The 26,994-nt window shown below is 50.7% G+C and overlaps 1 protein-coding gene across 2 annotated transcripts; it reads right to left on the bottom strand.

Moving 5' to 3' along the window:
- Positions 1 to 1,846: 1,846 nt before the first annotated feature.
- CLTB (clathrin light chain B) lies at positions 1,847 to 24,568 on the bottom strand. 2 transcript variants are annotated; one of them, XM_063085775.1, is made up of 6 exons: positions 24,188 to 24,568; positions 18,865 to 18,911; positions 7,524 to 7,641; positions 7,145 to 7,256; positions 5,194 to 5,247; positions 1,847 to 2,298 (listed from the first exon to the last, which is right to left on the bottom strand). In XM_063085775.1, exons 1-6 carry the CDS (start codon positions 24,372 to 24,374, stop codon positions 2,127 to 2,129), a joined length of 690 nt encoding a protein of 229 aa, XP_062941845.1. In that variant the 5' UTR covers positions 24,375 to 24,568; the 3' UTR covers positions 1,847 to 2,126. The 2 variants fall into 2 exon arrangements, with proteins under 2 accessions (XP_062941845.1, XP_062941844.1); XM_063085774.1 differs by lacking the exon at positions 5,194 to 5,247 and having other exon boundaries at positions 24,188 to 24,565.
- Between the last annotated feature and the right edge of the window lie 2,426 nt (positions 24,569 to 26,994).

The following is a 26,994-nucleotide window of genomic DNA, read 5'->3' on the forward strand; positions in this document are numbered from 1 at the left end:
GTAGTACTTTTAAAGAGGATGGCCACTGCTATGGGTTAAGTGTGTCCCCCAAAAGTTCATGTATTGGAAATTTATTTAACAGTGTTAAGAGGGTGGGAAATCCTATTATGGTAATTGAAAGGTGGGGCTTTAGAGGTGATTAGATCATGACGGATCCATTCATGGAGTAGTGGTTGATAGTTTAGTGGGTGGTCATAGATGTGGTTCTGATGGCTTTATAAGGAGAACTAGTGAGCAAATTAGCTCTCTTGCTCAGCCCATTTTCACCATGTGATACCCTGTGTTGCTATGGAGAGTCACCACCAAGAACAAGGCCCTCACCAGATGTGTTTCCTGGATTTTGGACTTCCCAACCTCTGAAACTGTAAGAAATAAATTTAATTTCTTTATAAATTGCCCAGTTTCAGGTATTCTGTTATAAGCAACGGAAACAGACTCATATAGTCACTATTTGTAAGTGTTGGTGTTATGGTGTCCCCCACAAAAGATAAGTTGGAGTTCTCACCCCTAGCTCCTTAGAATGTGACCTTATTTGGAAATAGGCACTTTACAGAGGTAACCAAGTTAAAATGAGGTCACTAGGGTGGGCCCTTATCTAATATGTCTGGTGTCCTTATAAAAAGGGGAAATTTGAGCACACGGAGGGCAGACGATGTGAAGACAGCCATGTGATCACAGAGGCAGGATTGGAGTGATGCATCTGCAAGATAAGGAACATCCGAGGCTACCAGAAGCTAGGGGACAGGCATGGAACAGATCCTTCCCGAGCTCCTTCAGAGGGAGCATGACCCTGCTGACACCCTGATTTTGGACTTCAGGCCTCCAGACTGTGAGACAATAAATTTCTGTTCTAAGCCAGCCAGTTTATAGCAGCCCAAGGAAACTAATATTGTTGGCAATTACTCAAATCTTTTTAAATACCATGCAGGTCACAATGGCTTGAATATGGCCTATTTGCAGCCTTTGCTGAAGGAGAAGGTATAGTTACTGGTGGTTTATCCCAAATCCACAAAGGGGCACAGCTAAAGGACGGAGTGAAATACGCAGAGCAGTGGGCCTTCCACATCCAGAGGGGCCTGGCCAACCCCAAGGAAGGGAGTCTAGCAGAGGTTGCCTTCACCAACCTCCCACCCAGGCTTAGAGGAAGCCTTCTTACCAGGAAGCCGCCACCAGGAACCTCTGGTCTTGCCTCTTCCCTCCCACCGCAAGCCACTTCTACTCCAGGAGACTTGGTGTCCTTGGTGCGCTCTTTCTCTCATATATATATATATGTGTGTGTGTGCGCCTGGAGACTCTCTCTCTCTGCGTGCACGTGCACACACACACACACACACACAGAATCCCTACCTCACAGCCTTGTTAAAGAGTCAGAAAAGGGCTGGCCTGTGGCTCACTTGGGAGAGTGTGGTGCTGATAACACCAAGGCCACAGGTTCGGATCCCTATATAGGGATGGCCGGTTAGCTCACTTGGGAGAGTGTGGTGCTGACAACACCAAGTCAAGGGTTAAGATCCCATTACTGGTCATCTTTTAAAAAAAATAATAAAAGGGTCAGAAAGATCAAGGGTTTGGATCCTCATACCAGGCAGCCACCAAAAAAAACAAAGGATCAGAAAGGATCAAGGTTGCAAAAGTGTTCTGTGAGAGGCAGTCTCCTCCTGCAGATGGAGGCAGCAGGCATAGACAAGTTGGGGCTCCCACTTCTGCCTAGGAGTTCCTGGGTTTCCAGGGGAACATCCTCACCTTCTCTCAAGGCCATGAAGCTGGGAAAGTGCTAGGCAGAAACTGAGCCCTGACACCAGTTGTGGCTTCCAGAGAAATAAGAATGATAATAAATACGTGTAAAAAGAGTTAACAACACACCCTTTAAGCCAAGAAAAAAATACATCAGGAGGGACAGTCACAATTGAGTGGACTGAGGAGGTGGGAGGGGCTGGACCACAGGGCCAGGAGGGAGTAAGGGGCAAAAAGGGTGAGGATGCCCCTTCCCAGCCCCAGAAGATGGGGAGGAACGCAATAGGCTGTGCGTAGCAGCTGCTGGAGGAGATTTCCACCCTGGCCAGAGCAGCTGCTCCTCCTCTGCCCAGGCCCAGCCCATGCTTTGTGGCCATGCTTATGGGAGGCACCTAGCGGGACAGCGGCGTCTGCTTTAGGGACATGAGCACTGAGCGCAGGCGGGACACATCTTTGCACTGCTTGCTGCTCTTGGGGTTGAAGTCACACAGCTGGGCCACCTTCTCCCACTCTGTGCCTGGGGTCTCCTCCTTGGATTCCTTCACAAAGGCCTCCTCAGATGCCCTGCAGGTGGAGATAGAACAGAGGTTTCACAGCTGTCTGCCTTTGCCCTGAGTCAGTGATACTCCACTGAGCAAGGCTGCTTTGTCCAGCCTACTCTGGGGCACTTTGTCCAGAGGTCTCCTCCCCAGCCCTGTGGCCTGTGACCTCAGCTCTCCAGGAATGGCCTTGTCATAAGAGGAAGCCTAGCTGGGTCCTGCCTCAGGACCTTTGCATTTGCTGTCACATCTTCCTGGAATGCTCTTCCCCCAGACCTACTCATGGCTTGCTGCTTCTTGTCATTCAAGACTCAGTGCAGGCCTCACCTCCTCAGAAAGGTCTTTCTGGTCTAGGCACTTTCTGTACCTCTCTATCAGGATTTCCCAACCTGGGGCTCTTGACACCTAAAGGCCATTGAAGGAACTAATGCAGTATCTAAGCTATTTTCAACATTCCCAAAAACTTAGCAGAGATAGGACATTGACTGACCACCTAACTGAAGCGCCTAATTCAGCACTGCCTAAATGTTCTGTATAAGTGTTCTCCAGGAAAGGGTTGTGGTCAGATACATATGGAAAACTCAGTTAAAGAGGATCTTTATAGCAAGACTTTCAAAGACTTTCATGCGCTAATGTAACTTATGGACCTCCAAGGTGGAGTATATGATGGATATAGAATCCATTACATTGCAAGCATATTTGACTAGAGCCTTTCTAGCCCAGAACGACTGTTATCTCTATGGAGCCACAGTCTGGGCGGATGCTCCATTGAAGTCTTTGCTTTTGGTTGGAATCAAGTCAGGATGAAAACTGGCAGTCTCATCATAAGTTCTGGTTGACAGTTATAGAAGCCACTGATTAAGGGACAATAGGGAAACAAAATATAATAAATGCAGTTTAGTGGACAAAATCTAAATGGGGAATCTAAAAGAAAGACGATGAAGGATTCGTAGGTGGGGAGAGCTGGGTCTGTGTACTGTTTAGCCAGCAAGGGTCCCTGGAAAGCCCCTTTCTTTTCTGGAAAGCTCCCTCTGCATCTCAAGCAGGACTGGTTCTGCCACATGCCAGGCACTGGCCAATAGCGGGAAGCTCTCCAGGTGATCCTCACGGGCTGTGCCAAGATAGAACTGGCTGGGGATCAGGTGACCTGGCCACTCCCTAGTGATGTTGCTTATCTGCTGTGTGCTCATTTTCTAACCTATAAAATGAGGATCACAGCTTCCACCTTACCAATTGTTTCATTGGCCTGAGAATCCAGTGAAGTGGTGAGTGAGTGCAGGCTTGGGCAAACGTGACGTGATGTGTGGAGTTGGATGGCAGGTGGGGATGAGGGGAGCTCTCCCAGGAGCCACCCTTCAGGATCAAGAGGCTCCCTCTACCCGTGTGGCTCAGAGTGTGGTCCATGGTCCAGCAGCATCAGCATCACCATGGAGCTTGTTAGAAATGCAGAACCGTGAGCTTCACCTCATCCTGCTGAATTAGAATCTGCATTTTCACAGATCCCTGGTAATTCATAGGCACATGAAAGTCTGAGAAGCCCAGAGCTAGACTCTCCCTCTCTTCAGGGCTCTCTTGGGTGCTCCCTTGGCCATTTCCTTGGGCACAACAGGAGCACTGAACTTGCTGTGGTAGTCCACAGCTCCCATGCCCATCTGACACCCTCTCCCCTCTGTGGGAAACCTCCCATGGCTCCCCACTGGCTTCAAGATCAAGTCTGAGCTTCTTAGGCTGGCACAACAGGTGCTTTGCAACTGGCCCCAAACTGACCATCTCCCAGCCTCAGCTCCCACCCATCCCCCCACCCCAGCCCCCACATTGCTCCAGCTGCTGCAGGCAGCTGGGTGTTTCCTGTCTCTATGCCTTTGCCCCAGCTGCATCTCCCACCAAGAATGCCCTTCTCTTCTTCCCACCCTTCCCACCCAGCAAACTCCTTTTCACGCTTTAAGGTCCAGCTGAAGGTCTTGAATCTCTGAAGCCTTCCCTGGCTCCCCCAACAGAGGATGGCTCCCAGAGCTCGCTGTGTCCTTCATGAGGCTCTTATTACAACATGCTCCAGATCATGAACAACTTGGGGGATGGACTGTGTCTTATTCCTATTTGACCAGAGACTAGCATAGGGCAAGTACTGGACAGATGGGAGAGTGGCTGGACGGAAGAAGACAACCCTGGTGTGCCTGTGCTCTGTAAGAGAAGGGTCGGCCTAGACAACATCAGAGGCCACGAGAGCACACACAGAACAAAGAACAGGTACATCAGGAACAGCAAGTACTTGGCACACATGTGTGGCAGACTTCACTCATTAATCACTGCATTTTTTCCTTCAGCTTCAGAATCCCCAACACTGTCCTCCAGGTTTTCACTCCGATCAACTGGGGTTGGCATGAGATGAAATCTGTTTGCCATTCCAGGTCTAGATTAGTCATGGTACCAACTAGACCCCAAACTAGCAACATGTGAGAGGGGCCCATGGTGGTCTGGGCAAGGGCTAATGGCTGCAGCTTTAAGGAGCCATGCACTTTGAGGGGAGGGTGATAAATGTACACATAAGAGCATCTCTCCCTCTTCTTTATATATCTCCAGCAACCTCTTCACCCCATCCACCCTCAAGAGGTATCTCAGAGGGAGGGAGTTGGGGCTGCTTTGTCATTTGCCCCTCCCACATGGGGATGGCCAGCACATTCTTTTCTCCGCCTCCACCAGGCATGGCTCTGATTTAGCAAAGCTGCCTCCAATTTGCTGGAGGGATGGAGGTGAGAGTTGGTCGCCCAGGAGTTTGCCTCCTGCTCTGATCATTGTGCATGCCCAGCCACACTCATTTACACCCTGTAAGCAGGAGACTCAAGAAACCGTGTGCTGACCACACACAGGGGCCCATGCCCTCTCCAGCTCCCCCCAGCGGAGGAGCAAAGGAGACACATACACGTAGCCGATGATATCAGCATCTGGCTGCTGGTAGAATGCTTTGTCAGCGATCCTTCAGGGAAAGGTTAGGGGAAGGGGGTAGGTGCACAGAAAGACAGGTAGGTAGAGGGTTAAAGAGAAAGAGAGACAGCATTAGTACCTTCAGTGGGAGAAGTGTTAGGAAGCACAGTTCTGGAAGGCTCAGTAACTATCCACAGCTCCTGAAAGGAGAGTGGGGATCCTCTACCCTGGCCCCAGTGTCTTTTCTAAAACCCAGTCCTGATCATAGTACTCCTCCTGTTCAAAAACCTTCAGTGGCTCCCCATGGCCTGGCCAGGTTCTCTGGCCAATCCTATCACCCAAGGCCCTCACAGTGTGACTCCCCCCGCTTCCTGCCTTCTCTCCCATCACTCCCTGACTCCCTATTGCCCAACGCACCCCATCCTTTCTTTTGTATTGTACCACACTGTTTCCAGGTCTACACTGCCCTCTCCTGCCCCCTGCCACCTTTTTCCTGGTGAATTGCTAGTCATCCTCCAAAGCCCAAGTCCCCAGCACAGAGCTTCCGCCCCCACCTGCTTCTTGCTTCCCTTGCTTCCATGCCCTTCATGCAGTGGCCCTTCTGTACTTGAGGTCAGCTGTACATGTGTGTTTCTCTCCTCTGAGCTCTTTGAGGGCATAAGACAGAGTTCTCCTTATCTCTGTCTCTAGTGCCCATCCCAGAGGCTGGCATGCAGTGGTTTCTTGGACAGAAATGTGGCAGCTGCCCAGACTACACCTTTCCCTTCCTGGAAGACCCTGTGCCTTGAATGGCACATTTTTGAAGGCAGGGGCCGCTGGGCAGCATCCAGTCTGAGACCATTTCCATGAAGAGGTTCTCTGGTGGGCATCTGCTGTCTTTGCCAGCCCAGCATCCATCCCTCTTCTTCCAGAAAGGGCACCTTGATTGTCCCCTGCTGGACCAAGGTTGCTCCCACTTCAGTCCCTGTGGTTTGGGTGGTCCTGACCCCATGCACAATCCAAGGAATGGGTCTATTACCCAGACTGGTTCCATCAGAGCATCCCTCCTGTCTACAGCCCCTGGGCCTGGCATGGACACATGACCCAAGCCATACCAATGAGGGCCAGGCCGATGACTTCGGCTGGAGCTATTAGAAGCAAGATGTTTTCACTGGGGTTGCCAAGAGAAAACGGCAGAAACCTGGAGCTGCTGGCATCTTTGCCCCCATACCAGAAGTGTGTGCCCAAGAGTGGAGACAACATTGAGAAAAGCAGAACTGACAGTATAAGTGGTTGCTACTTTTCTTCATCTGAGCCCCCGATGCCCCTCTAACTACAGTCCTACCCCTGGCCTTTTCAGTTATACAGGCGGCTAGTTTCCTTTTATCCTCTGGCCACTCTGGACTGAAGTGTTGTCATTTCTACAAGCACTAAAATCCTATACACAGATGGATTCTTTGCTCCCAGGCGGGCCTGTGTTCTCTCTGACCCTGACCCTGGCCACAGAGGGCCCAGGCCTAGCTGTTGGCTGCTGGGCCCCCAGACAGTCTGGCTCACATCCCAGGGCCCTGGGACCTCTTCAGCTGGCTGACAGACCCTGCTCCCGCTCTGTGGTGGGGAGGAGGCAAGGGCTCAATGGAGGACCAGCTCTGAAGAACTCTAAACACCACACAAAACCAAGGAGGAGCCCTGGGGGTTGCAGCTTCTCCTTCCTCTGTGCTCTTGCTATCAACTCCCCGTCCTCAGGACAGTCCCCATATCATAGCTCCTCTCTTTGTCCACAGCTTGCCTCAAGTCCTCATACCCCCTCATGTCCCCACAGCCCTCCCATGAGTCCATAGCCTCCTCATGCTGCCATATCTCCCTCATCTCTCTCTATAGCCTGCTCATCTCCCTGTAGCCCGCTCATCTCCCTGTAGCCCTAACACGTCCCCAAAGTCCCCTCATGTCCCCACATCTCCTCCTCTCACCGGTTGTTGATCTTATTCTTCTCAACTTGTTCACTCTGGCGCTGGTTCCACTCCTCCAGGTCCTTCTTGGCTTTCTCCCGCCACTCCTGTTCTGTCACCTTAGAAGCAGCATCTGCGACCGCAACAGGAGAATGAGGGGCATCTTTTCAGTCAGGATGTGTGGGTACGGCTGCCCTGTCTGCTCCCCCGCATGGCCCTGCCATGCAGCCCCAGGGCCCAGCCTCACCCAAGTCCCACATTAAGCCATGCAGGGCTCCTTATACTCTAAGGCTTCCCCAATCCATCCCCCACCATGTCCCAAATAGCCGACCCAGCTGGGTGCCCTGGCAGGGGGCAGGGGGACTCCCGGCTCAGCTCCCAGCCTCAGCCCTGCCCTCACCCAGCTCTTGCAGCCGCTTCCTCTGCTCCTCTCTCCATTTGCGGATGCTCTCGGGTTCCTGAGTCAGCCTGTCAGCCTGGGCAATCGCAGAGTAGCCGTCGGCGGGACCGTTAGCCTCCTAGGACACAAAGACGTGGCAGTGTACCCAGCCCACTGTCTCTGCTGCCCCTGCTGAGGACCCCGCATACCAGGGCACCCCCTTCACATCTGGACACCTCACACCCACGGTCTCCTGTAACCGTACCCTCCCTTTGCACTCGCTGTTCCTTCTGCCAGCAACACTCCTCCCCCTGTGTGACCCTGGGCAAGTTACTCAACGTCTCTGTGCCTGATCATTGCCTCAAGCCCAACCACACTCGTTTATATCCCACAAGCAGAAGACTCAAGAAACCATGTGCCAGCCACTTTCCTCATCATAACATGGGCTAAATAATAGTATGCAGCCCACAGAGTTGATATAAGGATGAAATGAGTTTAAAAACATAGAGAACTTCAAACACTTCTTGGCACACAGTGAGTCTGTTGGGTTATTATTATTAGTCACTCTTTATTAGAGTTGTATTAACTCTTAACACTTATACAGTTTGAAATGTGTTTCACTTTATAATTTGCTTGTCCATTATCTGTCTCCTCCATCAGAATGTCACCTTTGTGACAGCAGGACCTTGTCTGTCCTGTTCACTCCTGTGTCCCCAGAGCCCATCACTGTGCCTGACACATAGCAGATGCTCAATAGATGTTTGTTGAATGAGCAAGCAGCTCTGAGACATGCAGGTCAGCCATGGCTAAGATCGCACAGTAGTGACAAACTTGGACTCTGCAGCCAGACTACCTACGAGATGCATGTAAAGCCTGGGGCAAGTTACTTCAACCTTGCCCGGCCTGTTTTCTCATCTGAAAATGGGAATAATAGTTAAGACAAACTCTAAGAGCTATTGTCATGATTTAATGCAACAATATTTGTAAGACATTTAGAAGAGTGCCTGGCATGGGGATGGCTCAACAAATGGTAGCTAGAACCATTACTTTTGTTATTTATTCCCGTTTTACAGGGGAGAAAACTGAGGCAAGGAGAGATGGCACAAGATAGTGGCAGAGCCAGGGCCATAGTCCAAGTCTCCTAACTCCCAAGCTCCCAGACTCCCAGTTCTCACTGCTGCCTGCCAGAACTGGGGACTTGACGCCTTGGAGGGGGTGCAAACCCTGCCCAGTCAGGATGTGGCACCCTCTGGTCTGGCAAAGCTGAAGTCCCTTTCTGATTCTGCAACAGGTCCTGCCACGCCCCCTCTGGCACTCTGCACGACCTCCACATTCCTGTCTGCACACATCCCACACACTCAAGCTGCCCCACCTTTTGGCATGCAATGGCCTCCCCTCCTTTCTCTAGCTGGTGAAATCTTAGCCCATCCCATGAGTTTCCAGCTCTGGGATATTTCCCAACCCCCCCGGGCACCTTTACCACCTCTTCCACTCTGTGCTCTCTGCCATAGCCTTCACCTTCTACTGTGAATCTCCCCTGCTGGACCGTGAACTCCTGAGTGGCAGGGCAGGACCTTGTTCATAGCCATTCCATCCCTTTGTGGCTCCTTGTCCGCCTCCTTCAAAGCACTTATCAAAACTGTCATGATCTGGGCTGGCTGCTTAGCTCAGCTGGTTAGAGTGTGGTGCTGATAACACCAAGGTCCAGGGTTCAATCCCTGTACCAGCCAGCTACCCCCAAAAAACTGTCATGATCATCCATGTTGTTTAACGTCTTCTCCCCACAGGACAGTGCCTGGCATGCCCTCTGTCCTACGGCGCCCTCCACTATCCTCAGAACATAGCAGGTGATCAGTAAGCAGAGGCTGAATGAGTAAAGAGTGGCGGAGCCAGCATGTGCCTGTTTCAGAGAAGCTCCGTAAGCCTTAGCCCAAAGGGGTGTTGGCCACCAGGGAAAAGTGTTGGAGTAAGCAGGATTGAGCCAGGGAGATGGGTTAGCCTAACATGTCCTTCAGGTTGCTGGCATTCCTGAATAAAACTGCCTTCCCTTTTCACCAACAATGACTTTTAAGTCTTTTGTTTCTGTTTGGCAGCAGGCAGCCACCTTGGGTTTGGTAACAGAAGGGGCAGACAAACGGAACATCAGGGCTCCTGTCTCCAGCTGTCTGGGGAGTGAGGGAGGGGTGTAGGTGCGTGCTGCAGCCTGGCTGCTCAGATCAGGCCGGGTGAGGCAACTGGGACAGAGCCTTCAGTCCCCTTTTCTGCACAGCACTGCACTTCAGTTTAGAGAGTCTCTCCCAACACCCAAAGTGGCCTTTCCAGGTCTCCTATCTGGAGAACACAAATTAATCTCATCCCTACCCTGCTGCCTTCTGGGAACAGCCCTACCCTAAGACCACTCCTGCCAAAACCAATAGAACTTTCCATATGCAGACAACTACACTTTACTTTGTGTATAGAATCGGCCTTCCATATCCATGGACTCCACATCTGCAGATTCAACCAAGCTCTGATTAAAAATATTTGGAAAAAAAATACCAATACAACAATTAAAAAAAGACAAATTTAAAAATAGAGTATAACGGGCCAAGCCCGTGGCGCACTCGGGAGAGTGCGGCGCTGGGAGCACAGTGACGCTCCCGCCGCAGGTTCGGATCCTATACGGGAATGGCCGGTGCACTCACTGGCTGAGTGCCGGCCATGAAAAAGACAAAAAAAAAAAAAAAAAAAATTAGAGTACAACAACTATTTGCATAGTATTTACATTGTATTACATATTATATGTAATCAAGAGAGGGTTTGTTTGTTTATTTATTTATTTTCTGGTCAGCGGCTGATCAGAGATGATTTAAAATATACTGCAGAATGTGTGTATGTTATATGTAAATACTATGCCACTAAATATAAAGGACTTGAGCATCCATGGATTTTGATATTAGGGGGGATCCTGGAACCAATGCCCTGTGAATACTGAGGGACAACTGTATGTGATTATTCAGGTGCTCTGTTTAATTTTCTTCACAGCACTTATTTCCATCTGAAATGACTTGTCTGTTTCTGTGTTGACTGTCTCCCCCTCTAGGAAAGTTACTCCATGAGGTCAGAGAATTTTGATTGAAAATAAAAGTAGGGCTGGCCAGTTAGTTCAGCTGGTTAGAGCGCCACCTTGTAACACCAAGGTCAAGGGTTCAGATCCTCATACCAGCCAGTTGCCAAAAAACAAAATAAAGTCAAGGCATCCATCTGACCAGCATTCAATCCTCCCTCTGTTAGCAAAAACGTACAGAGCCCCGTCTCTGTGTTGGCCTACGTGGGCGTCCAATGGGCATCTGAAACATCACTGGACTTTTCACTCTCTAAACTTTTACCTCTCTTCTCTCCCCCCACATTCTTCCCCCATCCCAGTAAAAGGCACCAGAATCCGCTCATTTGCTGAGACCGAAACCTCATATTTGTCCTTGATTTCTCCCTCCTTCCTATCTCACATCCAATCCATCAGCAATTCCTGTGGGCATTGTCTGTAAAATGTGTCCCCTATCAGATCACCTCCCACCTTCTCCTCCTCCAGCCTTCGTTGCCGCCTCTGGCCTGGTCCACTGCTCCCCGCAGCCCTTTCTCCACACAATACCAGATGACCCATTTGAATCCTAAATCAGATTATATCATGTCGAGCTTAAAAATATCTGAACACTTTCCACCATGGTTAAAACAAGATTCAAGTGATCCAGTCTCTCCGTGCTCCTCTGATTTCTGTCCTTGATCAGTGCACTCTTGCCACACTGGCCCTTGAGCAAGCTCCTCTTGTGCCTCCTCGGGGTCTCTATCCGGAACACTCTTCCCCTAGAATCTAGGGCTTACGTCTTCTTAGGGCCTCCCTGTCTCCTGATTCGGGCTCAGCTCTGAGAAAGGCCTCCCTGAGCACCATGACCACCTCTCTAAGCAATTGCTCTCTTTCATTTTCTTCATAGCACATATCACTATCTGAGATGACTTGGTTTACGTGTTTAATATCCATCTCTCCGCTGTCCAAAGTAAGTAAGCTCCGTGAGGACAGAGCCTGTCTGTCTCCGTATGGCATGCTAAACAGGGAGGGCCTGGCTGTAGGAGGATTTCAAGAATATTTATTGAATGAATTCATAGGTGTTCAGGCGTGGGGACAGTCCATCTTCCAGGAGCTTGGTAGGGAAGTCTGTCACAAATGAGGACCGTGGCTGGAAAACGTGCTGTACCACAGGCCAGGTAAAGTGGGACGATATGGGAGGGCTTGACCATTCCTGCCTGGGGGCAGAGTAAAGTAAGAAGAGATGAAGAATGGGCATGTCCAGCCAAGAGCCAGCAGGTGGGGCTGGTGCTTTGGGGAAACTAAGAGTCCATGGATGCCACTAGGTGTGGGAGGAGATGAGCGGGGAGAGGTGGGCTGGGCAAGGGCCCTCTGGGTCTCTTCCCATCTGTGTTCTTCAGGGCCCACCATCTCCATAAAGCCTGCCCTAAAATTAAGACTCCAAAGAACTCGCAATTAAGTGGCTTTCTTTGATCTTTACAACTCTACGTGGCAGGTTTTATTACCCTTGCTTTACAGGTAGGGAAACTCTCTAGCTCCAAAGTGCCAAGGTCATCCAGCCAGGAAGTGGCAGAGCCAGGATTCAATCTGAATTACTGGGGCGTGAACCACACAGTAGCTCAGAGAGACCAAAGTCACTGTGTGTCACATGCTTGTGTGCCATTTTTTGTCTTTCTGATAAGCCTACCTTCCCAAGATTGGAGACTGTGTCCCCCTCCTGCCACTGTCCCTGCTCCCCATGCCTCACCTCTCTCTCACACCCACACACATACCACCCCTCAGCTCACTTAGTGGCTGGGTTTCTAAGGAATTTCTAAGGAACTTCCAGGGCTACAGAGCACTTTTTTCAACAGCCCTGTGGGGGCAGCAGGGAAGAGCCTCTAATCCTTATTTACAAATGAGAAATCAGGCTCAGAACAGTTAAGCAACTAGTCTAAGGTCATCCAGCTAGAAAAAGCTAGAAAACGAAGCACAGGTCTTCCGACTCCATCCAAACTTCCGCTGCAGCCTGCAGTCTGGGTGTGGGGGCAGCCTTGAGGACACATTCAGATCTCGTGGGTATTTCTCTCCTCCCCTGAAGCAGCAGCACTGCATATCCAGGGTCACCACTCAGTGTGTTCCACAGCACCTGGTGCCAGGAGGTGGCTCTGCCCCAGGCCCAGGTGCAAAGCCTGCCCAGGCTGAACTTGCCTCCTCCACCACTTGCCCACCTGCAGTGAGGTCCACTAATGCATCCTGGCTGGTAGCTGTACAGTCCTGCACCTTTGACTTCTCCAGGCTTTCCTGGCATATCCCTCTGTGCAGCAGGCCCCAGGCTCTGGGTGAGCCCTGGACTGAGCGACTCTGTGCCTTTGCACATGCTGTTCTCTCAGCCAGGACTACCCCCTTCCCCTTGGGCGGCCTTGAAACCCACTTCCAGCATCCCCTGACTTAGGGCAGGCTCTAGCACCTGTCTGGATTAAAGTCCCATCTCTTATTAGCTGTGTAACCAGAGCGAGCTATTAAAACTCCTCATGTAAAATGGGGATAATGACAGAATATATATCATGGGGTGTTGGGAAGATTAAATGAATTATGCAAAGCTCTCAGATGATGCCAGGTACATAGAAAGAACTCAAACTGTTAGCTCTTAATAATACCCCCACATCTGAGCCCTTACCATCCTGGGCCACCAGTACTTCTTTCCAGGTCTCTGTCCTCTATTAGAAGAGAGCTTTTTGAGGACAAACACCCCAATGGGTTTGCCTCTACATCCACCACCCTGAGCACAATGCGTGGCACTCAAAAAACGTGAGATGACTGAATGAATGAATGAGTGACTGATTACTAAGTAATGTGGAGGGCACAGGATAAGCACTGGACACAGCTTCAGAAGGACTGCGCTTTAAGTCCTCCTTCTGCCACTCCCTGGATGCATGACGTTTGAGAAGTCCTTTCCCTTGGCAGCATGGATAAATGAGTGACAACATCCCACTGAAGGTGCAAAGTGAGGCTCGCTCACTCTGTGGCCCGTAGAGGATGTGCACAAGTGAGGGACAGCATAGCTGTGCTGGTTCACTGTTGCCACATGGCAAGGGCCCCATACATGCTGGCCCTCGTGGCACCATGACCGGGAAGAGCACAGTGGCCTTGCTGGCAGGCAGAGTACCGAGAAGTTTGCTGGCTCCTCTTCTCCGGGATGCTCTGGGCTTATTTTCCTGTCCCTGCCCCTCCTCCTGCCTCTGACAGTGAGTGCTGGGGGCCACAGCTGGGCTCTTCTTTAATCACTTGAGCATCCCAGTGGGGAGATTGGGTCAGTACCAGGAGGGCTGGTAGCCCAGGAGAGCTCACCAGTGGCTACAGAAATGTGCTGAGTCCCTCCCAAACTCCAGAGAGGGAAGGGATCAGAAATGGCCAGGACCAGAAGGCAGGAGGCTACAGTCAGGCCAGGCTTATTTCAGCCCAGGGGGCTGGACAGCATGTGCTGTCACTCTAGGGATGGCCAGGAGGATGAGGCATATCCATCTCTGGGATTGACCAGCTAAAGCTAAGCTAAGCTGAGCTGTTGATTCCTCTAAGTAGCTCAAGAGAGGATGACGGGAGTGTGGGGGGGAGATGAGAGAGAATTTTTGCGGAGGAGAGGGAGTCCTGCAGGGACCTTCTGTGCCTCTCCTGGTGGTGCCAAATGGAACTGGAATCAATGTGGGCAGGCTTATTCTTAGACCATCTTGGGGATCAGGTTCGTAGCTGGACCCCCTAGTGGCCCACAGGCTGCAGAAACGAGCAAAAAATGGAGCACAAAAGCTCTACCCAGTACTCTTGAAAGTGTTGGCCTGCACAGGCCAAGGTTTCTCCTCCCGCTGCAGGTGCAGGCCAGACCCGGTGATGCTCAGTCCTAAAGAGTGTTTGCCAGGGCTTTCCACCTGTGACCCAGCCACTGTGGCCAGCCAGTTCCAGCAACAGAGGGTAGTACAAAGCACACCCAATCAGGAGTCAGAAGATGTAGGTGAGCTGGAGCCTTGCAACTAAGTTTCTGAGTGACTCACCTCATCTGTGACCCCTCCTCTGCCTCTAAGGATTCTAGGGCGGCACTGATGTGAAATGATTTATAAGTAAACATACCTGGGGTTATTATTAGTAGGAGTGAGAATAAGAATCCCTGCTAAGATTGGGAAGGAGCCCCAGGGTTCCTTAAATTCATCAAAAGCAAAGCAGGGACTTCCTGTCAAGGTGGTGGAATAGACGGTCCCCAGCGTCACTCTCTTCCACAAATCAATGAATTTACAACAATAAAAATGTAACAAGCTGGGGCCGCTGGAGCTCAGGGGAAGAGGAGGAGAGACTTATGGAACTCATGAAAGCGGGAGAAACCACGAAGAAAGAAAAAAAACTGCTCTCAGCATTTTGGGCCGCGGCCGCTTTTTTTTTTTTTTTTTTTTTAAAGATGACCGGTAAGGTGATCTCAACCCTTGGCTTGGTGTTGTCAGCACCACACTCAGCCAGTGAGCCAACCGGCCATCCCTATATAGGATCCAAACCCGTGGCCTTGGTGTTATCAGCACCGCACTCTCCCAAGTGAGCCACGGGGCAGCCCCCCGCGGCCGCTTTAATGCTGGAGCACATGGAGAGGAGCCAGCAGAAGCTGCAGCTGTGCCCTTCAGATGGAGTTACTTGGAGGTGGAAGAGGAGAAGAGGACTTGGTGGCCCCCAGGACAGCAAGACCACTAACAGGGTTCCTGTGGACCCACGCAGGAGTAAGGAGCCAGAACAGCTGAAAAAGGGGAGACACTCAGAGGCCGGTGAGTCATCACAGGGGACCGGAGCAGGGCCCGTCCCATGGGAAGTGTTTGGAGTGTGGGCAGTGGCAGAGACAGGCCCACCAGGAGAACACTGGGACACAGCAGGGACAGCCAATCTGCCCCCAATCAGTGCAGGACCACTCAGAGGAGACTGGTCAGGAATGCAGAATTGCATGGGGTGCAGTTTGATGAAAAGATTCAGACCCAGATCAGAGTTTCTACACAACCCAGGTGCACCGAGTATCTGGAGAGCCAGAAGTACCTATAAGGTCAACCATTAATCCCCAAGCTGCACAAAAAGTCTTCCCTAGGGAAACAGCAGCAAAGCAGCAATTTACCTCAACCACACAGCTCAAGTACTGGTTCCCACAGGAAGTTCCCCCGTTTTAGAAGTAAGCAAAGGACAAAAACTTAGTTCCGGCCCAGGCACACCACGAATGCCTTGGGGCCTACCAGGGGACATGAGGCATGGAGCCAAGGGTAGGACCCCTGCCCACAACCACTCACACCACCAGCACCTTGGGGCCCCACCCAGGAACCCGAGGATTGAAGCCAAGGACTGGACCCCACTCCCACATACAGGCACACCACCAATGCCTAGGGGCCCGCCCGGGGACCAGGGCTAGCAGCCTGGGACCAGACCCCCTTCCTACAACCAGGCACACCACACCAGCACCTCAGGGCCCACCAAGGGTACCAAGGCATGGAGAATGGGACCGGATCCCCCTCCCACAACCAGGCACACCATGCCAGTGCCTCAGGGCCTGCCCAGGGACCCAGGATAAGGAGTTGGGACTGGACCCACCCTCCTACAATGAGGCATGCCAGGACAGTGCATCAGGGCCCACCCAGGGGCCAGAGGCATAGAGAAGGGGACCAAACCTACCTCCCACAACCAGACACACCTTGCCAGTGCCTCAGGTCCCAACTGGGGACTCAGAGAATACAGAAGGAGACCAGACCCCCCTTCCACAACCAGGCACGCCGCACCAGTGCCTCGGGGCCTGCCCTGGGACCTGGGGCATGGAGAAGGGGACCAGACCTCCCTCCCACAACCAGGCACACCTTGCCAGCACCTCGGGTCCTGCCCGGGGACCTGGGAATGGAGAAGGGGACCGGACACACCTCCCATAACCAGGCACCCCATGCCAGCACCTTGGGGCCTGCCCAGGGACCTGGGGTATGGAGCCAGGGACTGGACCCCCCCCTCCCACAACCAGGCACACTGTGCCAGCACCTCAGGGTGTGCCTAGGGACCCAGGGTAAGGAGCTGGAGACTGGAACCCCCTCCCACAACCAGGCACACTGCCAGCACCACAGAGCAGGCCAAAAACATCTCCTCCATGTGGGTGGCCCACCACAGCCACCATGATAACCATGGCTGCCGTGAAGGCGGCTAGATGCCACAACCACCACGCAGATGGTCCACCAGCCACTGGAGTAAGTTGACACAAGGAGAGTCACCAGCAGAGATAAAGAAAGGAGGAGGAAATCTGTCTCCACAGAGCCCATTTCATAGTGACAGAAGAGACATCTGCTCTATGATAGTATTGGGGGACCTGATCACGCCCCTCAGCATTGGACAGATCATTTGTGCAGCAAATCAACAGAGTAACCATTATTCTTTCAGAGGGAGAAAAGAAATCTAGGGTGATTACAGGGGGGAGGGGGAGAGGAAGGGGGATGGGGCAGGATTGGACAAAGGGCATAAAGAATAATTGCAATTTGTAACAATATATATGCTAGTAATATTGATTTGATCAACATATCTCAATGTTGAACCCCAAAAATATGTATAATCAATTTTGATTCAATAAATTTTTTTTTAAAATTAAAATAAATAAATAAATACATAAATTATTTTTTTAAAAAAGAGCAAAGCAGGACAGGAGTGGGGGAGGGGAGGGAGAAGGCAAAGGAGCCAAAATCAACCAAAGGAGGAAAACTCTAGAACTGGCTGCTTTCCTGTGTGACTTTGCATAAGTCTCTTCACCTCTCTGAGCCTCAGGTTTCTAATCTATAGAAAAAGAAAATTATCCTGCTCGTGGTACCTGGGTACTTCTGTGGTTCCAAGTGTGTCCACAGCTCTAGGTCCACTTTAAGACATAGATCTTTTGGGTCAAGAAAAGTCCTTTTGAGTGTGCCCAGGGCCTGGCAGTCTAAGTCTCAATGATCTACCAAACTATATAGGAGTGAGTGCTCATTCCTTTTTTTTTTTTTTTCTTTGGCTCTGGCCAATATAGGGAAATGCTCATCTTTTGGCTGTGTCGGGCCCACCCAGACAGGAAGCTGCTCAGGTTCTAGAGATTGACTTTCTTAGCTTGCAGATAGTTGAGTAATTTTCCAGAAACAGGACTTGGCCAGTTTCCTTGCATAAGGTACCAGCCTATCCCACTTACATAAGAAAGTATTGTTTATTCTCCCAGAGGATTCAGGAAGCCAGTTCCTCAGGGCAGGACTCAGGAGATCCTGCAGCTACAGCCCCAGAGATCAATGGTCTTTTGACCCAATCTGAGTGGGAATTAAGGCTCATGTGGAGGTTTAACCCCACCCAGGCATCTGGGGGTGGGGAGTGGGGAAGAGGAGTGTTGCATCTGTGGGGTCCTGGGGTTGCCGTCTGTGGTCTGAGTTCTCTCATTCTAAGTACTCCCAAACTGATTTGTATGTATATAAGGGGGTGGGGGGAGACAGAGGAGTTAGGTGGGTGCACAGAGAAGCAGTCTTTAACCACAATTATCCTTACTAGGTTTTCCCCTTTTTGTGGAATAGGATCACTGTAAAGAATTTTTAAACAATCCAGTGAAAGTGAAAGCCCTTTTTTTCTCCCTACCCCACCCCATCCTCAGGGTTAACCGTTGTTAACAGTTGGGACCATCCTTTCAGATATTTTGCACAAACAAATTTTTAAAATAAAAAACAGGACCATGCTGTGCATATTATTCTGCAAGCTGCTTTTCCAATTAATATATTGTGGGCATCTTTTCATGTCAATGCAGAGAGCTCAGATTGCCTTTTTTAACAGCGTGGTTTTCCAGTCTAGTCAGTCCGCTGATACTGGACATTTAGGTTGTTTCCAGTTTGTGTATAATCCTGCAAAGAGTCTGGGTGTTCTTGTCCAATTATTTCCTTAGCGAAAATTTCAAGCAGTGAATGTCTGGATCAAAGGATCTGCCCAGTTAAAGTGCTCACATGCATTGGGGATGGCCACCCAGTGCAGCCTCCCACCAGTGATGCATGCTCAGGCAGGACCTTGGGCTGTCTTCATTCCATGCCAATGTGGGCCACTTTATCTCTCCCTGCAGAAGCTAGACATCACCATGGTAACCTGAGGCTACTCCCCATCCATCCCTGCCTCCTACATGTCAAGAAAACATGTCAAAACCTTTGCTATGTTCCCATCCCAAAGTGTCAGACATAACAAACAGAAGAACTTGGAGCCCTAAGCCTACTAAGGATGGGTCCATAAGTTACTGAGAACCAGGCTGTCGGTCCCCACCACTGCTGAGACCAGAATCTTGCTTACCTGAAACACATCTCCATTCACCGTGGTCCCCATGTCCTCAGAACCAGCTAGAAAGAGAACAAGGAGACAGCTTTACTTGCTGTTCAGTTTATAGCAAGCACAGAACAGTCCTACATTAGCACCCCAGACAACTTCTATATATGCTCATGTATATATTGACCCCCACACACATAGACATAATGAACACATGAATAACTTGGGCTCAGTCCTTCACTGTTCACAAAGATTCGCATAGCCATGACCACATTTGATTTTCACCACAAATGTGACAAAGTTGTTATCAACTCATTTTACAGATTCTCAAGCTGAAGCTCAGAGAAGCTATGTTATTGCCTAAGATCACCCAGCCAGCAATAGCTCCTTACCTCCCTGAAGTTAATTGACCCACACCCGCCACTAGAATGGCCTGATTGTCTGTGGAGCCTGTGCCTGGTGAGTAGGCAGATTCTCAAGCTGAAGCTCAGAGAAGCTATGTTATTGCCTAAGATCACCCAGCCAGCAATAGCTCCTTACCTCCCTGAAGTTAATTGACCCACACCCGCCACTGGAATGGCCTGATTGTCTGTGGAGCCTGTGCCTGGTGAGTAGGCAGAGGTGCTGTAGACTTAGGGCGGGGGCTATGAGGGGTAAGGCAGAGAGGGGCCTACACATCTCTGCCTGTCCCTGCAGTGCCTTGAGCAACTTTTCCATCTGGGAGAGCAGGAATCACAGTCCCCACCAGGTAGCACCCGGCCTCTTTTTTCTCTTTCTGCCCCTCCCAGAAGGATTTTGTTTTGCCCTCAACAGTGTCTCCTCCCAGTCCTTTCCCCTGACATCTGATTAGTCACAAATTCCTGTGGCTTCTGTTGCAACAGTGACCCTCAACGTTGCCCTCCACTCTCTTCCCACTTGCCCAACCCCAGCCCAGGCCTTCATCATCTCTCACCTGCACAACCGCTTTGGGCTGTCTGCCCTGCTACTGGCAAACCCCTGCAAAGGCATAACTGTGTCTCTTCCTCCTCTCCACTGTCTTCCCCAGAGCCGTGGTACCTGCATGGTACCTGATTAAAAATATCATGAAACAGACCAAAAAGAAATCTACTTCCCATGGACCACAGTGGCCTATAGGGCCTGCTCCCGTCTTGGGGACTTTGCAGGTGCTGTTCCCTCTGCCTGGAAGGCTCTCCCACACATTCCCATCTGGGCCGCTTCCTCACTCTCTTCAGCTTCTGCTCAAACATTGTCTCATTAGCAGTCTTCCCTGACCACGCCCCTCATCTGCCCCTTCAGCACCCTTCTTCTGCCCCCAGCAGTGTTTTCTCTATAGCACCTGCTGCAGCCTGCTATGTTTATTTGTGTATGTGTTTGTTACCCACTTGAACAAACCCTCCATGAGGGCAGGGACTTTGCTTTGTCCACAGTGAGGCCCAGCACCTGAAACAGTGGCTGGCACAACAGGGACTCATTAAATATTTGCCAAATGAGTACATCTAACCCTGGAGCACAGTTCACAAGGATCTTTACAATCTGGCCCTGCCCATTTTTACTGACTTACTTTCCAACAGTCCCTCCCACAAACCCTAAATTCTGGTTTCCTCCTTCCCCAAATACACCACTCCCCACCCCCATGCCTTTCTTCCTGCTTCCCTCTCAAGAGAATGCTTTTTTGGATCCATTCAATCTCCAAGGTCCAGTTCTCAAGTCATCTCCTCTGGCAAGCCCTCCCCTACTTCTTCTAACTTCCCTAGGCACTGACGGAAGGTCTTGCCTCCGGGATATCCCAGAATATTGTACAGCACTCCCACCCTCTTGTGCAATTATGTGTGACCCCCCCAAGGGCCATGTACTCCATTACCAGGCTCTGCATCCTACTCAGCTCCTAGAGGATCCTGCACAGAACAGGTGAGCAATAAACTGTTGGCTAAATGCAAGTGGATTTGTTCTTTGGGGGCCCATTGTTATCTGCAAGGGCTCTCAGAAACTGCAATGTGTTCTAGCAAAGAGCCATAGGAGGCCACACAGGTTACCACAGATGGACACATATCCCTCTACCGGACAGATAGGGCCATGAGCAGCAGCGAAAATGCTTTCAGCCTGGGGACTGAAGGGAGGAATACCTACTCCTATGGAAATAATCCCTGATTGATATAAACTATAATTGACTTTGTTTTCTGAGTCAGTGATTAATTCTGACCAACTACATCAGCTGTCACCCCCACTCCTTCAGATAGAGTTTCTCCTGCATGGGTGATCAGGTCCCTAAATCAGGGTGGGACCAACAGGGTTTCAGTGGCAGTACCTTCTGCAAAGGGGCTTCTTCTCCTGAGGCATCTCCTCTACCAGGGCCTTACATTACCAGGGTTATTCACAATGGTGCCAGTCTGTCTGCTTGACCTTCTGGAGCAGGTACACTAGCCCATTCCACCCTGACCAGCCCGGTCTCAGACCCCTCATCTGCAGGCAGCTACCTGGTGCCCACCTTGGCCTTCAGAAAGTCTCTCTGCCCCAGCCTCTCAGTCCTGTGAGTGTTCCTCTGGAGATGTGATTTCAGCTTCTTTGGGAATCCACACACTCCCGCAGACACAATTGTGAGTATCTGTTCCACAATGCTCCCTGAGTAGTCTACTGCACATTTATCATCGTGTGTCCACAGGCAAGAGGCTGGCAGAAGAGCAAGGCAGACCCAAGTCCCATAGATAAACCCCTGGGTGTGTTGCTTCCCACAGACGCCTGACCCATTTTAGAACACAGGCAGAGAGGGTCTAGAACATTCCTGCAAGCTTACTGAGGCTCGGCAGGGGAAATGGGCTTGCCCAGAACTGACAGACAAGTCAGAGCCAGGCCTGGCACTCAGAAAACTGGGTGTGAAAGTGCAAACCTTTGGGCCCTACCCAAGGCTGATAAATGGAAACAAAGTGTCTGTCACTTAGGCTGGCCAAAGATCCAGCCCAAGAGACTTACTGTGGCTCAGGCCAAGGCCTACACCAGACATCTCTTTCCCCAGGGGCACCTAGGAGCCCAACGTCAGGGCACTCAGCACAGGGACTGCTAATCTGAAGACCCCATCAGCTAAGAGAAGGTGACTCGGAGTTGCTGATTGGCATCTGCTACTGGAGCCAGCTTCAGCCCAGCTCCCAGCAGGCCAATGCACCTCCCCACCAACACATACACCATCCAGGCGCCTGGCACTCATCGCTGGTCAGGGGAAGATTACCTGTTCAGGTTCAGCCTAGGCTTAGAAGAGTCAGATCAATTCTATCCTGTCTGGCCACCCATTGAGAAGCCATCCAACAACATCTCCCTGTTCCCCAGACCCCCACTTAGTAGGGCAGCTGAGCATTTGCAGCTTCAGTGGGTGTGAGTCTCAGAGACCCTCAGAGGGCTGTCTCCCCAGCAGCTCCTTGGAAGAAGAGAGCATGTTGCTGTGCTTCTCTCCGTGACACTACAGGTCTAAGGTGGACCTATGCCCCACTCCTGACAAAGAGAGAACCTCCCATCCAAGCTGTAAGTGCCTGGAGCCCCACTGTCCTAGAAGAGACTGTAACTTGCTCAACTCCCAGGTTTCTCTGGCTGCCCTCAGCCTGAATTCCACCTGCCCTTGTCTCTCTTGAGGTTCTGACAATGGCCTTTCCCAGCAAGGCCTTCCCAAGGCCAAGCCAGACTGGGGAAAGGGGCAGTCTCGAGGAGGAGTTGTGGACAAATGAGTACTGGTGCATGAACTTGGGCAGGCATTTCCTAGGAATTCTCTGGGACATGGGAGGGACCATGCTGAAGTGCTGGGAGCAGTTGCTTCAGAAGACCTCCATCGCTGATTGGGTCAGATAGCAAAAGACCCCCGCCTCCTCACCCCCACATTCCATCACCTCCCAGAGAGACTGCCACAGCATTTGAAAGAGCACGGAGCCCAGAGTCGGGAGGCCTGGGATCAAGTCCCAGATCTGTCATTCATGACTGCATGACTTTGGACAAGATACTCAGACTCTCTGGGCTTTCAGCTTCTTATATGCTACAAAAGGCGTGTTCAATTTTCGCATCAAGGGGATACACAGTTGCTTCTAACTCCTCTGCCATTCATTCACTCATTTATGTATCCCCAGTGAGCCTGGCACACAGTAGGTGCTTAGCAAATGTTGAATGAATACAAACATGACTGTGATGAGCCTTGAAACACTTACATGTAAGTATGTAGGTATATATATATATACCTACATATACATATATATATATATACCTATATATCTATATATATATACACCCCTACATACATATATATCTACATACATATGTGCCATATGTACATATGTATATTTGTGCCAGCACTTATTCCAACAGGTCCCTAAACCCCTCCAAAATGACAGTATTAACAGGAAGCAAGGTTTCTTTCGGATATACCTATGAAGGTGATATCTAGTTTTTAGTAAATATTTTAAGAAACTCTTCCTTCATTCCAGAACCAGAGCAGGACAATCACTGATAAATATGACACTACAGGGACCAGGCCCTGAACCCTGAGGTCTGAAGCTAACCACAATAGCCCTGGACAACTTTTGGAAAACCATTGAGTAGACAGTTACAAACCCCTGAAGGGCAGGAACACATCCAACTGATGCCCCTTTGTGCCCCTGCCCCCACCCCAGTGTCTAACTCAGAGGCATGCACATGGAAGACAGTGTGGCCAGGAGAGTGGGCTTACATTCTGACAGAAACAGGTTTAACTCCTTGATTTGACACTTACTAGTTGCTTCAGTAGTGCCCTGTCTCTGAGGCAGGTTCGATGATGTCTACGAAAGGGTCAAATGTAACACGCTTAGTCCAGTGGCTGCAGGACGGCAGCGGTCCCCAGGGAGCTTTGTGAGTTCTCAGAGCACCCGGTGTCCCCTGCTTTCCCAGCTGTGTGAGGGAGCTAAGCCTGAGGGGCCAGGAGGTCTGTGTTCTGGCCACACCTGCACCACTTAGCTGGGAGCCTGGGACACCAGGGCTTTCAGGAGGCTCAGGAGGGACTCTCAGCTGGGGTTGGATTCCAGAGCCAGGCAAGCTGGCCTAGGAATGAAATGTCATGACAAAATTCTTGTCCTGGGAGTCACCAGATCCACAGCCTCAGGCAAGGCCTCAGCTCATCTCCAGCTCAGAGGTCCCAGATAGCCAAGAAGATTCCTCCCCATTTCCTCCAGGCCCCCACTCCTGTACACACACACAGCCGCAGGCCTGCTCCTGGCTGCCTTACATAGCAGGCCCTTCCTCACTCTCTGGCAGGGCTCCTAGGCCTGGCCTGTTCGGGCCGGGGCCAAGGTCCCCCCGCAGCAAGCCCCGAGACCCCAGCTCCCAGGCCACTGCGCTGACTCACCCCCACTCGCGAGTCCCAGCTGCGCGGAGGCCACCTGGCTGCCAGCAGGTGCCCCGAAGCCTTCGTCATTCTCTATGCCTGCGATCTCGCTCTCCTGCTGGGCCAGGAAGGCAGCCGCTGGGTCCTCGTCGGCCGCCTCGGGGACCGCGCTCTCCGACGAAGAGAAGAAGCCAAAGTCATCAGCCATTTTCCCCGCGTCTCTGCTGAAGCCTCTCCCTGGCGCTCGGCTTTGCCCGGCGGCCGCGACACTGTCACCCGAGCCGACCGGGGGAGCCGGCCTCGGCGGGGACGGGCTCTGCGCGGCGGCCCAGCACTTCCTCTCCGCCACCAGGCCGGGATCGCCTGTCACTGCGGCTGCAGGCGCCGCGGCGGGAGGAGCCGGGAATGGGAATGTGGTGATGTCACTGGCCGAGGGAGGTCGCCTCGCAGCGGCCACAGGAGGGCGGCAGCAGGACGGCGCGCAGCCCAAGGGTCCGCAGGCCCGGGACAGCGCTCCCCAGCTGCCTCCGCAGCAGCGCTCATTTCCAGGACACCAGAAGGCACCGCTCCCGCCTGGTCTGGAGGCGAAGCGGACTGGACAAGTGGCCATACTGTGCCCAGGGCCACGACAGGCAGACCGACAGCTCGGGCCTCGGGAACTCGGAGTGGGTGGCAGCTGTGCAGATCTTGCTTCTAATCATTCTGTAAAAGTTTCTTCACCTAAGCTGAGCGGATATTATGAACCCCATTATATAAGCCTCCTTCCCCTGTAAGAGGGGGAAACCGAGACGGAGAAAGGCTTCGCTGCATCTTTTCATGCAAGTTCAAGGCCTTTTTACTAGGCCATATTGCTTTAATGCATTTCTTGTGTTTTTCAGAGTTCCTACGACCCAGCTGGGCTCCTACCTAGAGACTGGTCCCCTTAAACATCCTCTAGGTATGAACCTGCCAGAGAAAGGCAGACCAATACCCCTGGCGGGTTAGCTTAGTTGGTTAGAGGGTGGTGCTGATAACACCAATGTCAAGGGTTCCGATCCCCTTACCGGGCCAGCAGCCAAAAAAAAAAAAAAGACAGACCTAATTTATCCAGGCTGCCTGACACTCACAACCCGGCCACCCTTACGACCTTCCTGGCCGCACTTTGCCAAGCACGAGGGCAACAACATTTAGTAAAAGCCAGCCTTGGCCATGGGGAGATTACAATCTAGAGAGACCAACAGATGGCAAATGGCCAGTCAAAACACTGTGTGTGAGGTGCCCTGGCACTTAAGTACAGAGTCCTGGGAGACCCGAAGAACCACCATGAGATTTGGGCTATTTTCTATTTCTTTTTTTTTTTTTTTTTTTTTTTTTTTTTAAAAGATGACCGGTAAGGGGATCTTAACCCTTGACTTGGTGTTGTGAGCACCACGCTCAGCCAGTGAGCGAACCGGCCATCCGTATATGGGATCCGAACCCGGGGCCTTGGTGTTCTCAGCACCACACTCTCCCGAGTGAGCCACGGGCCGGCCCTCTATTTCTGATCTGAGACTCGAAGGTCAACTATGAATTATGGACTGGAAGAGAGAAAGGAAAGATGCACCCAAACTATGGGCAGTGGAGAGTGGAAGTAGAGTCAGGGTGAAGGGGACTTTCAGTATTGCTTTGTATTTACTATTTGCAATAACTTGGTTATATAATTAATTATTTAATATTATTTATTATTTATTATTTAATAATTTAGTTAGCATCTGTAATAATTCTTCGATGTAGGTTTCAATCTTATAATGAGAATATAGTCATTTATGAGTAGTATGAAAAAGAAAGGAAGAAATTTAAGGCCCTGCACAACCTGGTCCAAGCCCACCACTCCAGCATTATCTCACACCTCTTCCTCATTCCCCCAGCAGTAGGTTTGGGTGCCAAAAAGACCTAGAAAGTTAGCGACTTTAACAAATCAGCCATAGATGTTAACTCCGGGTTCTGTGGAGACAGACGCACTAGTGAAATTGCTACGTGCGTGCTGTGACCTCCATGGGATGTCTTTATTTGAGTTTCAGAGGCTTCAGTCAGTAATTTAGGCAGCATATACACATGCAAATCAAATTTTCCCTAAATACTTCCTCCTGCTTCCTAATTTAGCCATCAGCAGAATTTAGCTCCATGTTTAATTGATATAAGTTAGTAATTATTCAGATTATTCTGCAGCCATATTCCCATACATTACTCTTACTCTTACACATTAATATTAAAAATTATTGTTAAGGTTTGAACCACTTAGCACTTATATGTGCCAGAGATTCTCAATTTCTTGACATCGCTCTCTAAATATCTTTGTAGATGTCTGAACAGTATTGTAGTTTCCTAATTCTCATTTTTTTTCTTTTTGATTGGTTGATTTTATTTTCCAGGTTTTCTTTTCACTTTTTTTTTCAACTTTTTATTTTGACATCATGTCAGACTTGCAGAAAAATTGCATAGAATTCCCATATGTCTCTTACCTAGGTTCTCCAGATGATAACATTTCATCACATTAACTTTATACTTTTTTTTCCTTCTCTCGTTTCCTCTCTCTCTATTTTTTCCTGAACTGTTGGAGATTAAGTTGCAAACATGATGCTCCTTCACCCCTAAATAAGTATTCATTGTGTGTTTTACTAAAAATAAGGACATTCATATATATAACCACTATACAATTATCAAAATCAGGTTATTGGGCCGGCCCGTGGCTCACTCGGTAGAGTGCGGTGCTGATAGCGCCAAGGCCCCGGGTTCGGATCCCATATACGGATGGCCGGTTCGCTCACTGGCTGAGCGTGGTGCTGACAACACCAAGTCAAGGGTTAAGA

This window comes from Cynocephalus volans, chromosome 2, assembly GCF_027409185.1.
Source record: "Cynocephalus volans isolate mCynVol1 chromosome 2, mCynVol1.pri, whole genome shotgun sequence".
In the NCBI taxonomy this organism is placed as follows: Eukaryota; Metazoa; Chordata; class Mammalia; order Dermoptera; family Cynocephalidae; genus Cynocephalus; species Cynocephalus volans.

What these genes read in the sequence shown, in the direction of transcription:
- CLTB (XM_063085775.1), bottom strand. Translation starts at nt 24,374, where the DNA reads ATGGCTGATGACTTTGGCTTCTTCTCTTCGTCGGAGAGCGCGGTCCCC. An exon ending in GAAGCGGCTGCAAGAGCTGG is followed by an intron (nt 7,257 to 7,523) that starts GTGAGGGCAGGG and finishes TTGCGGTCGCAG; the next exon opens with ATGCTGCTTCTAAGGTGACA. An exon ending in AAGAATAAGATCAACAACCG is followed by an intron (nt 5,248 to 7,144) that starts GTGAGAGGAGGA and finishes CTTTCCCTGAAG; the next exon opens with GATCGCTGACAAAGCATTCT.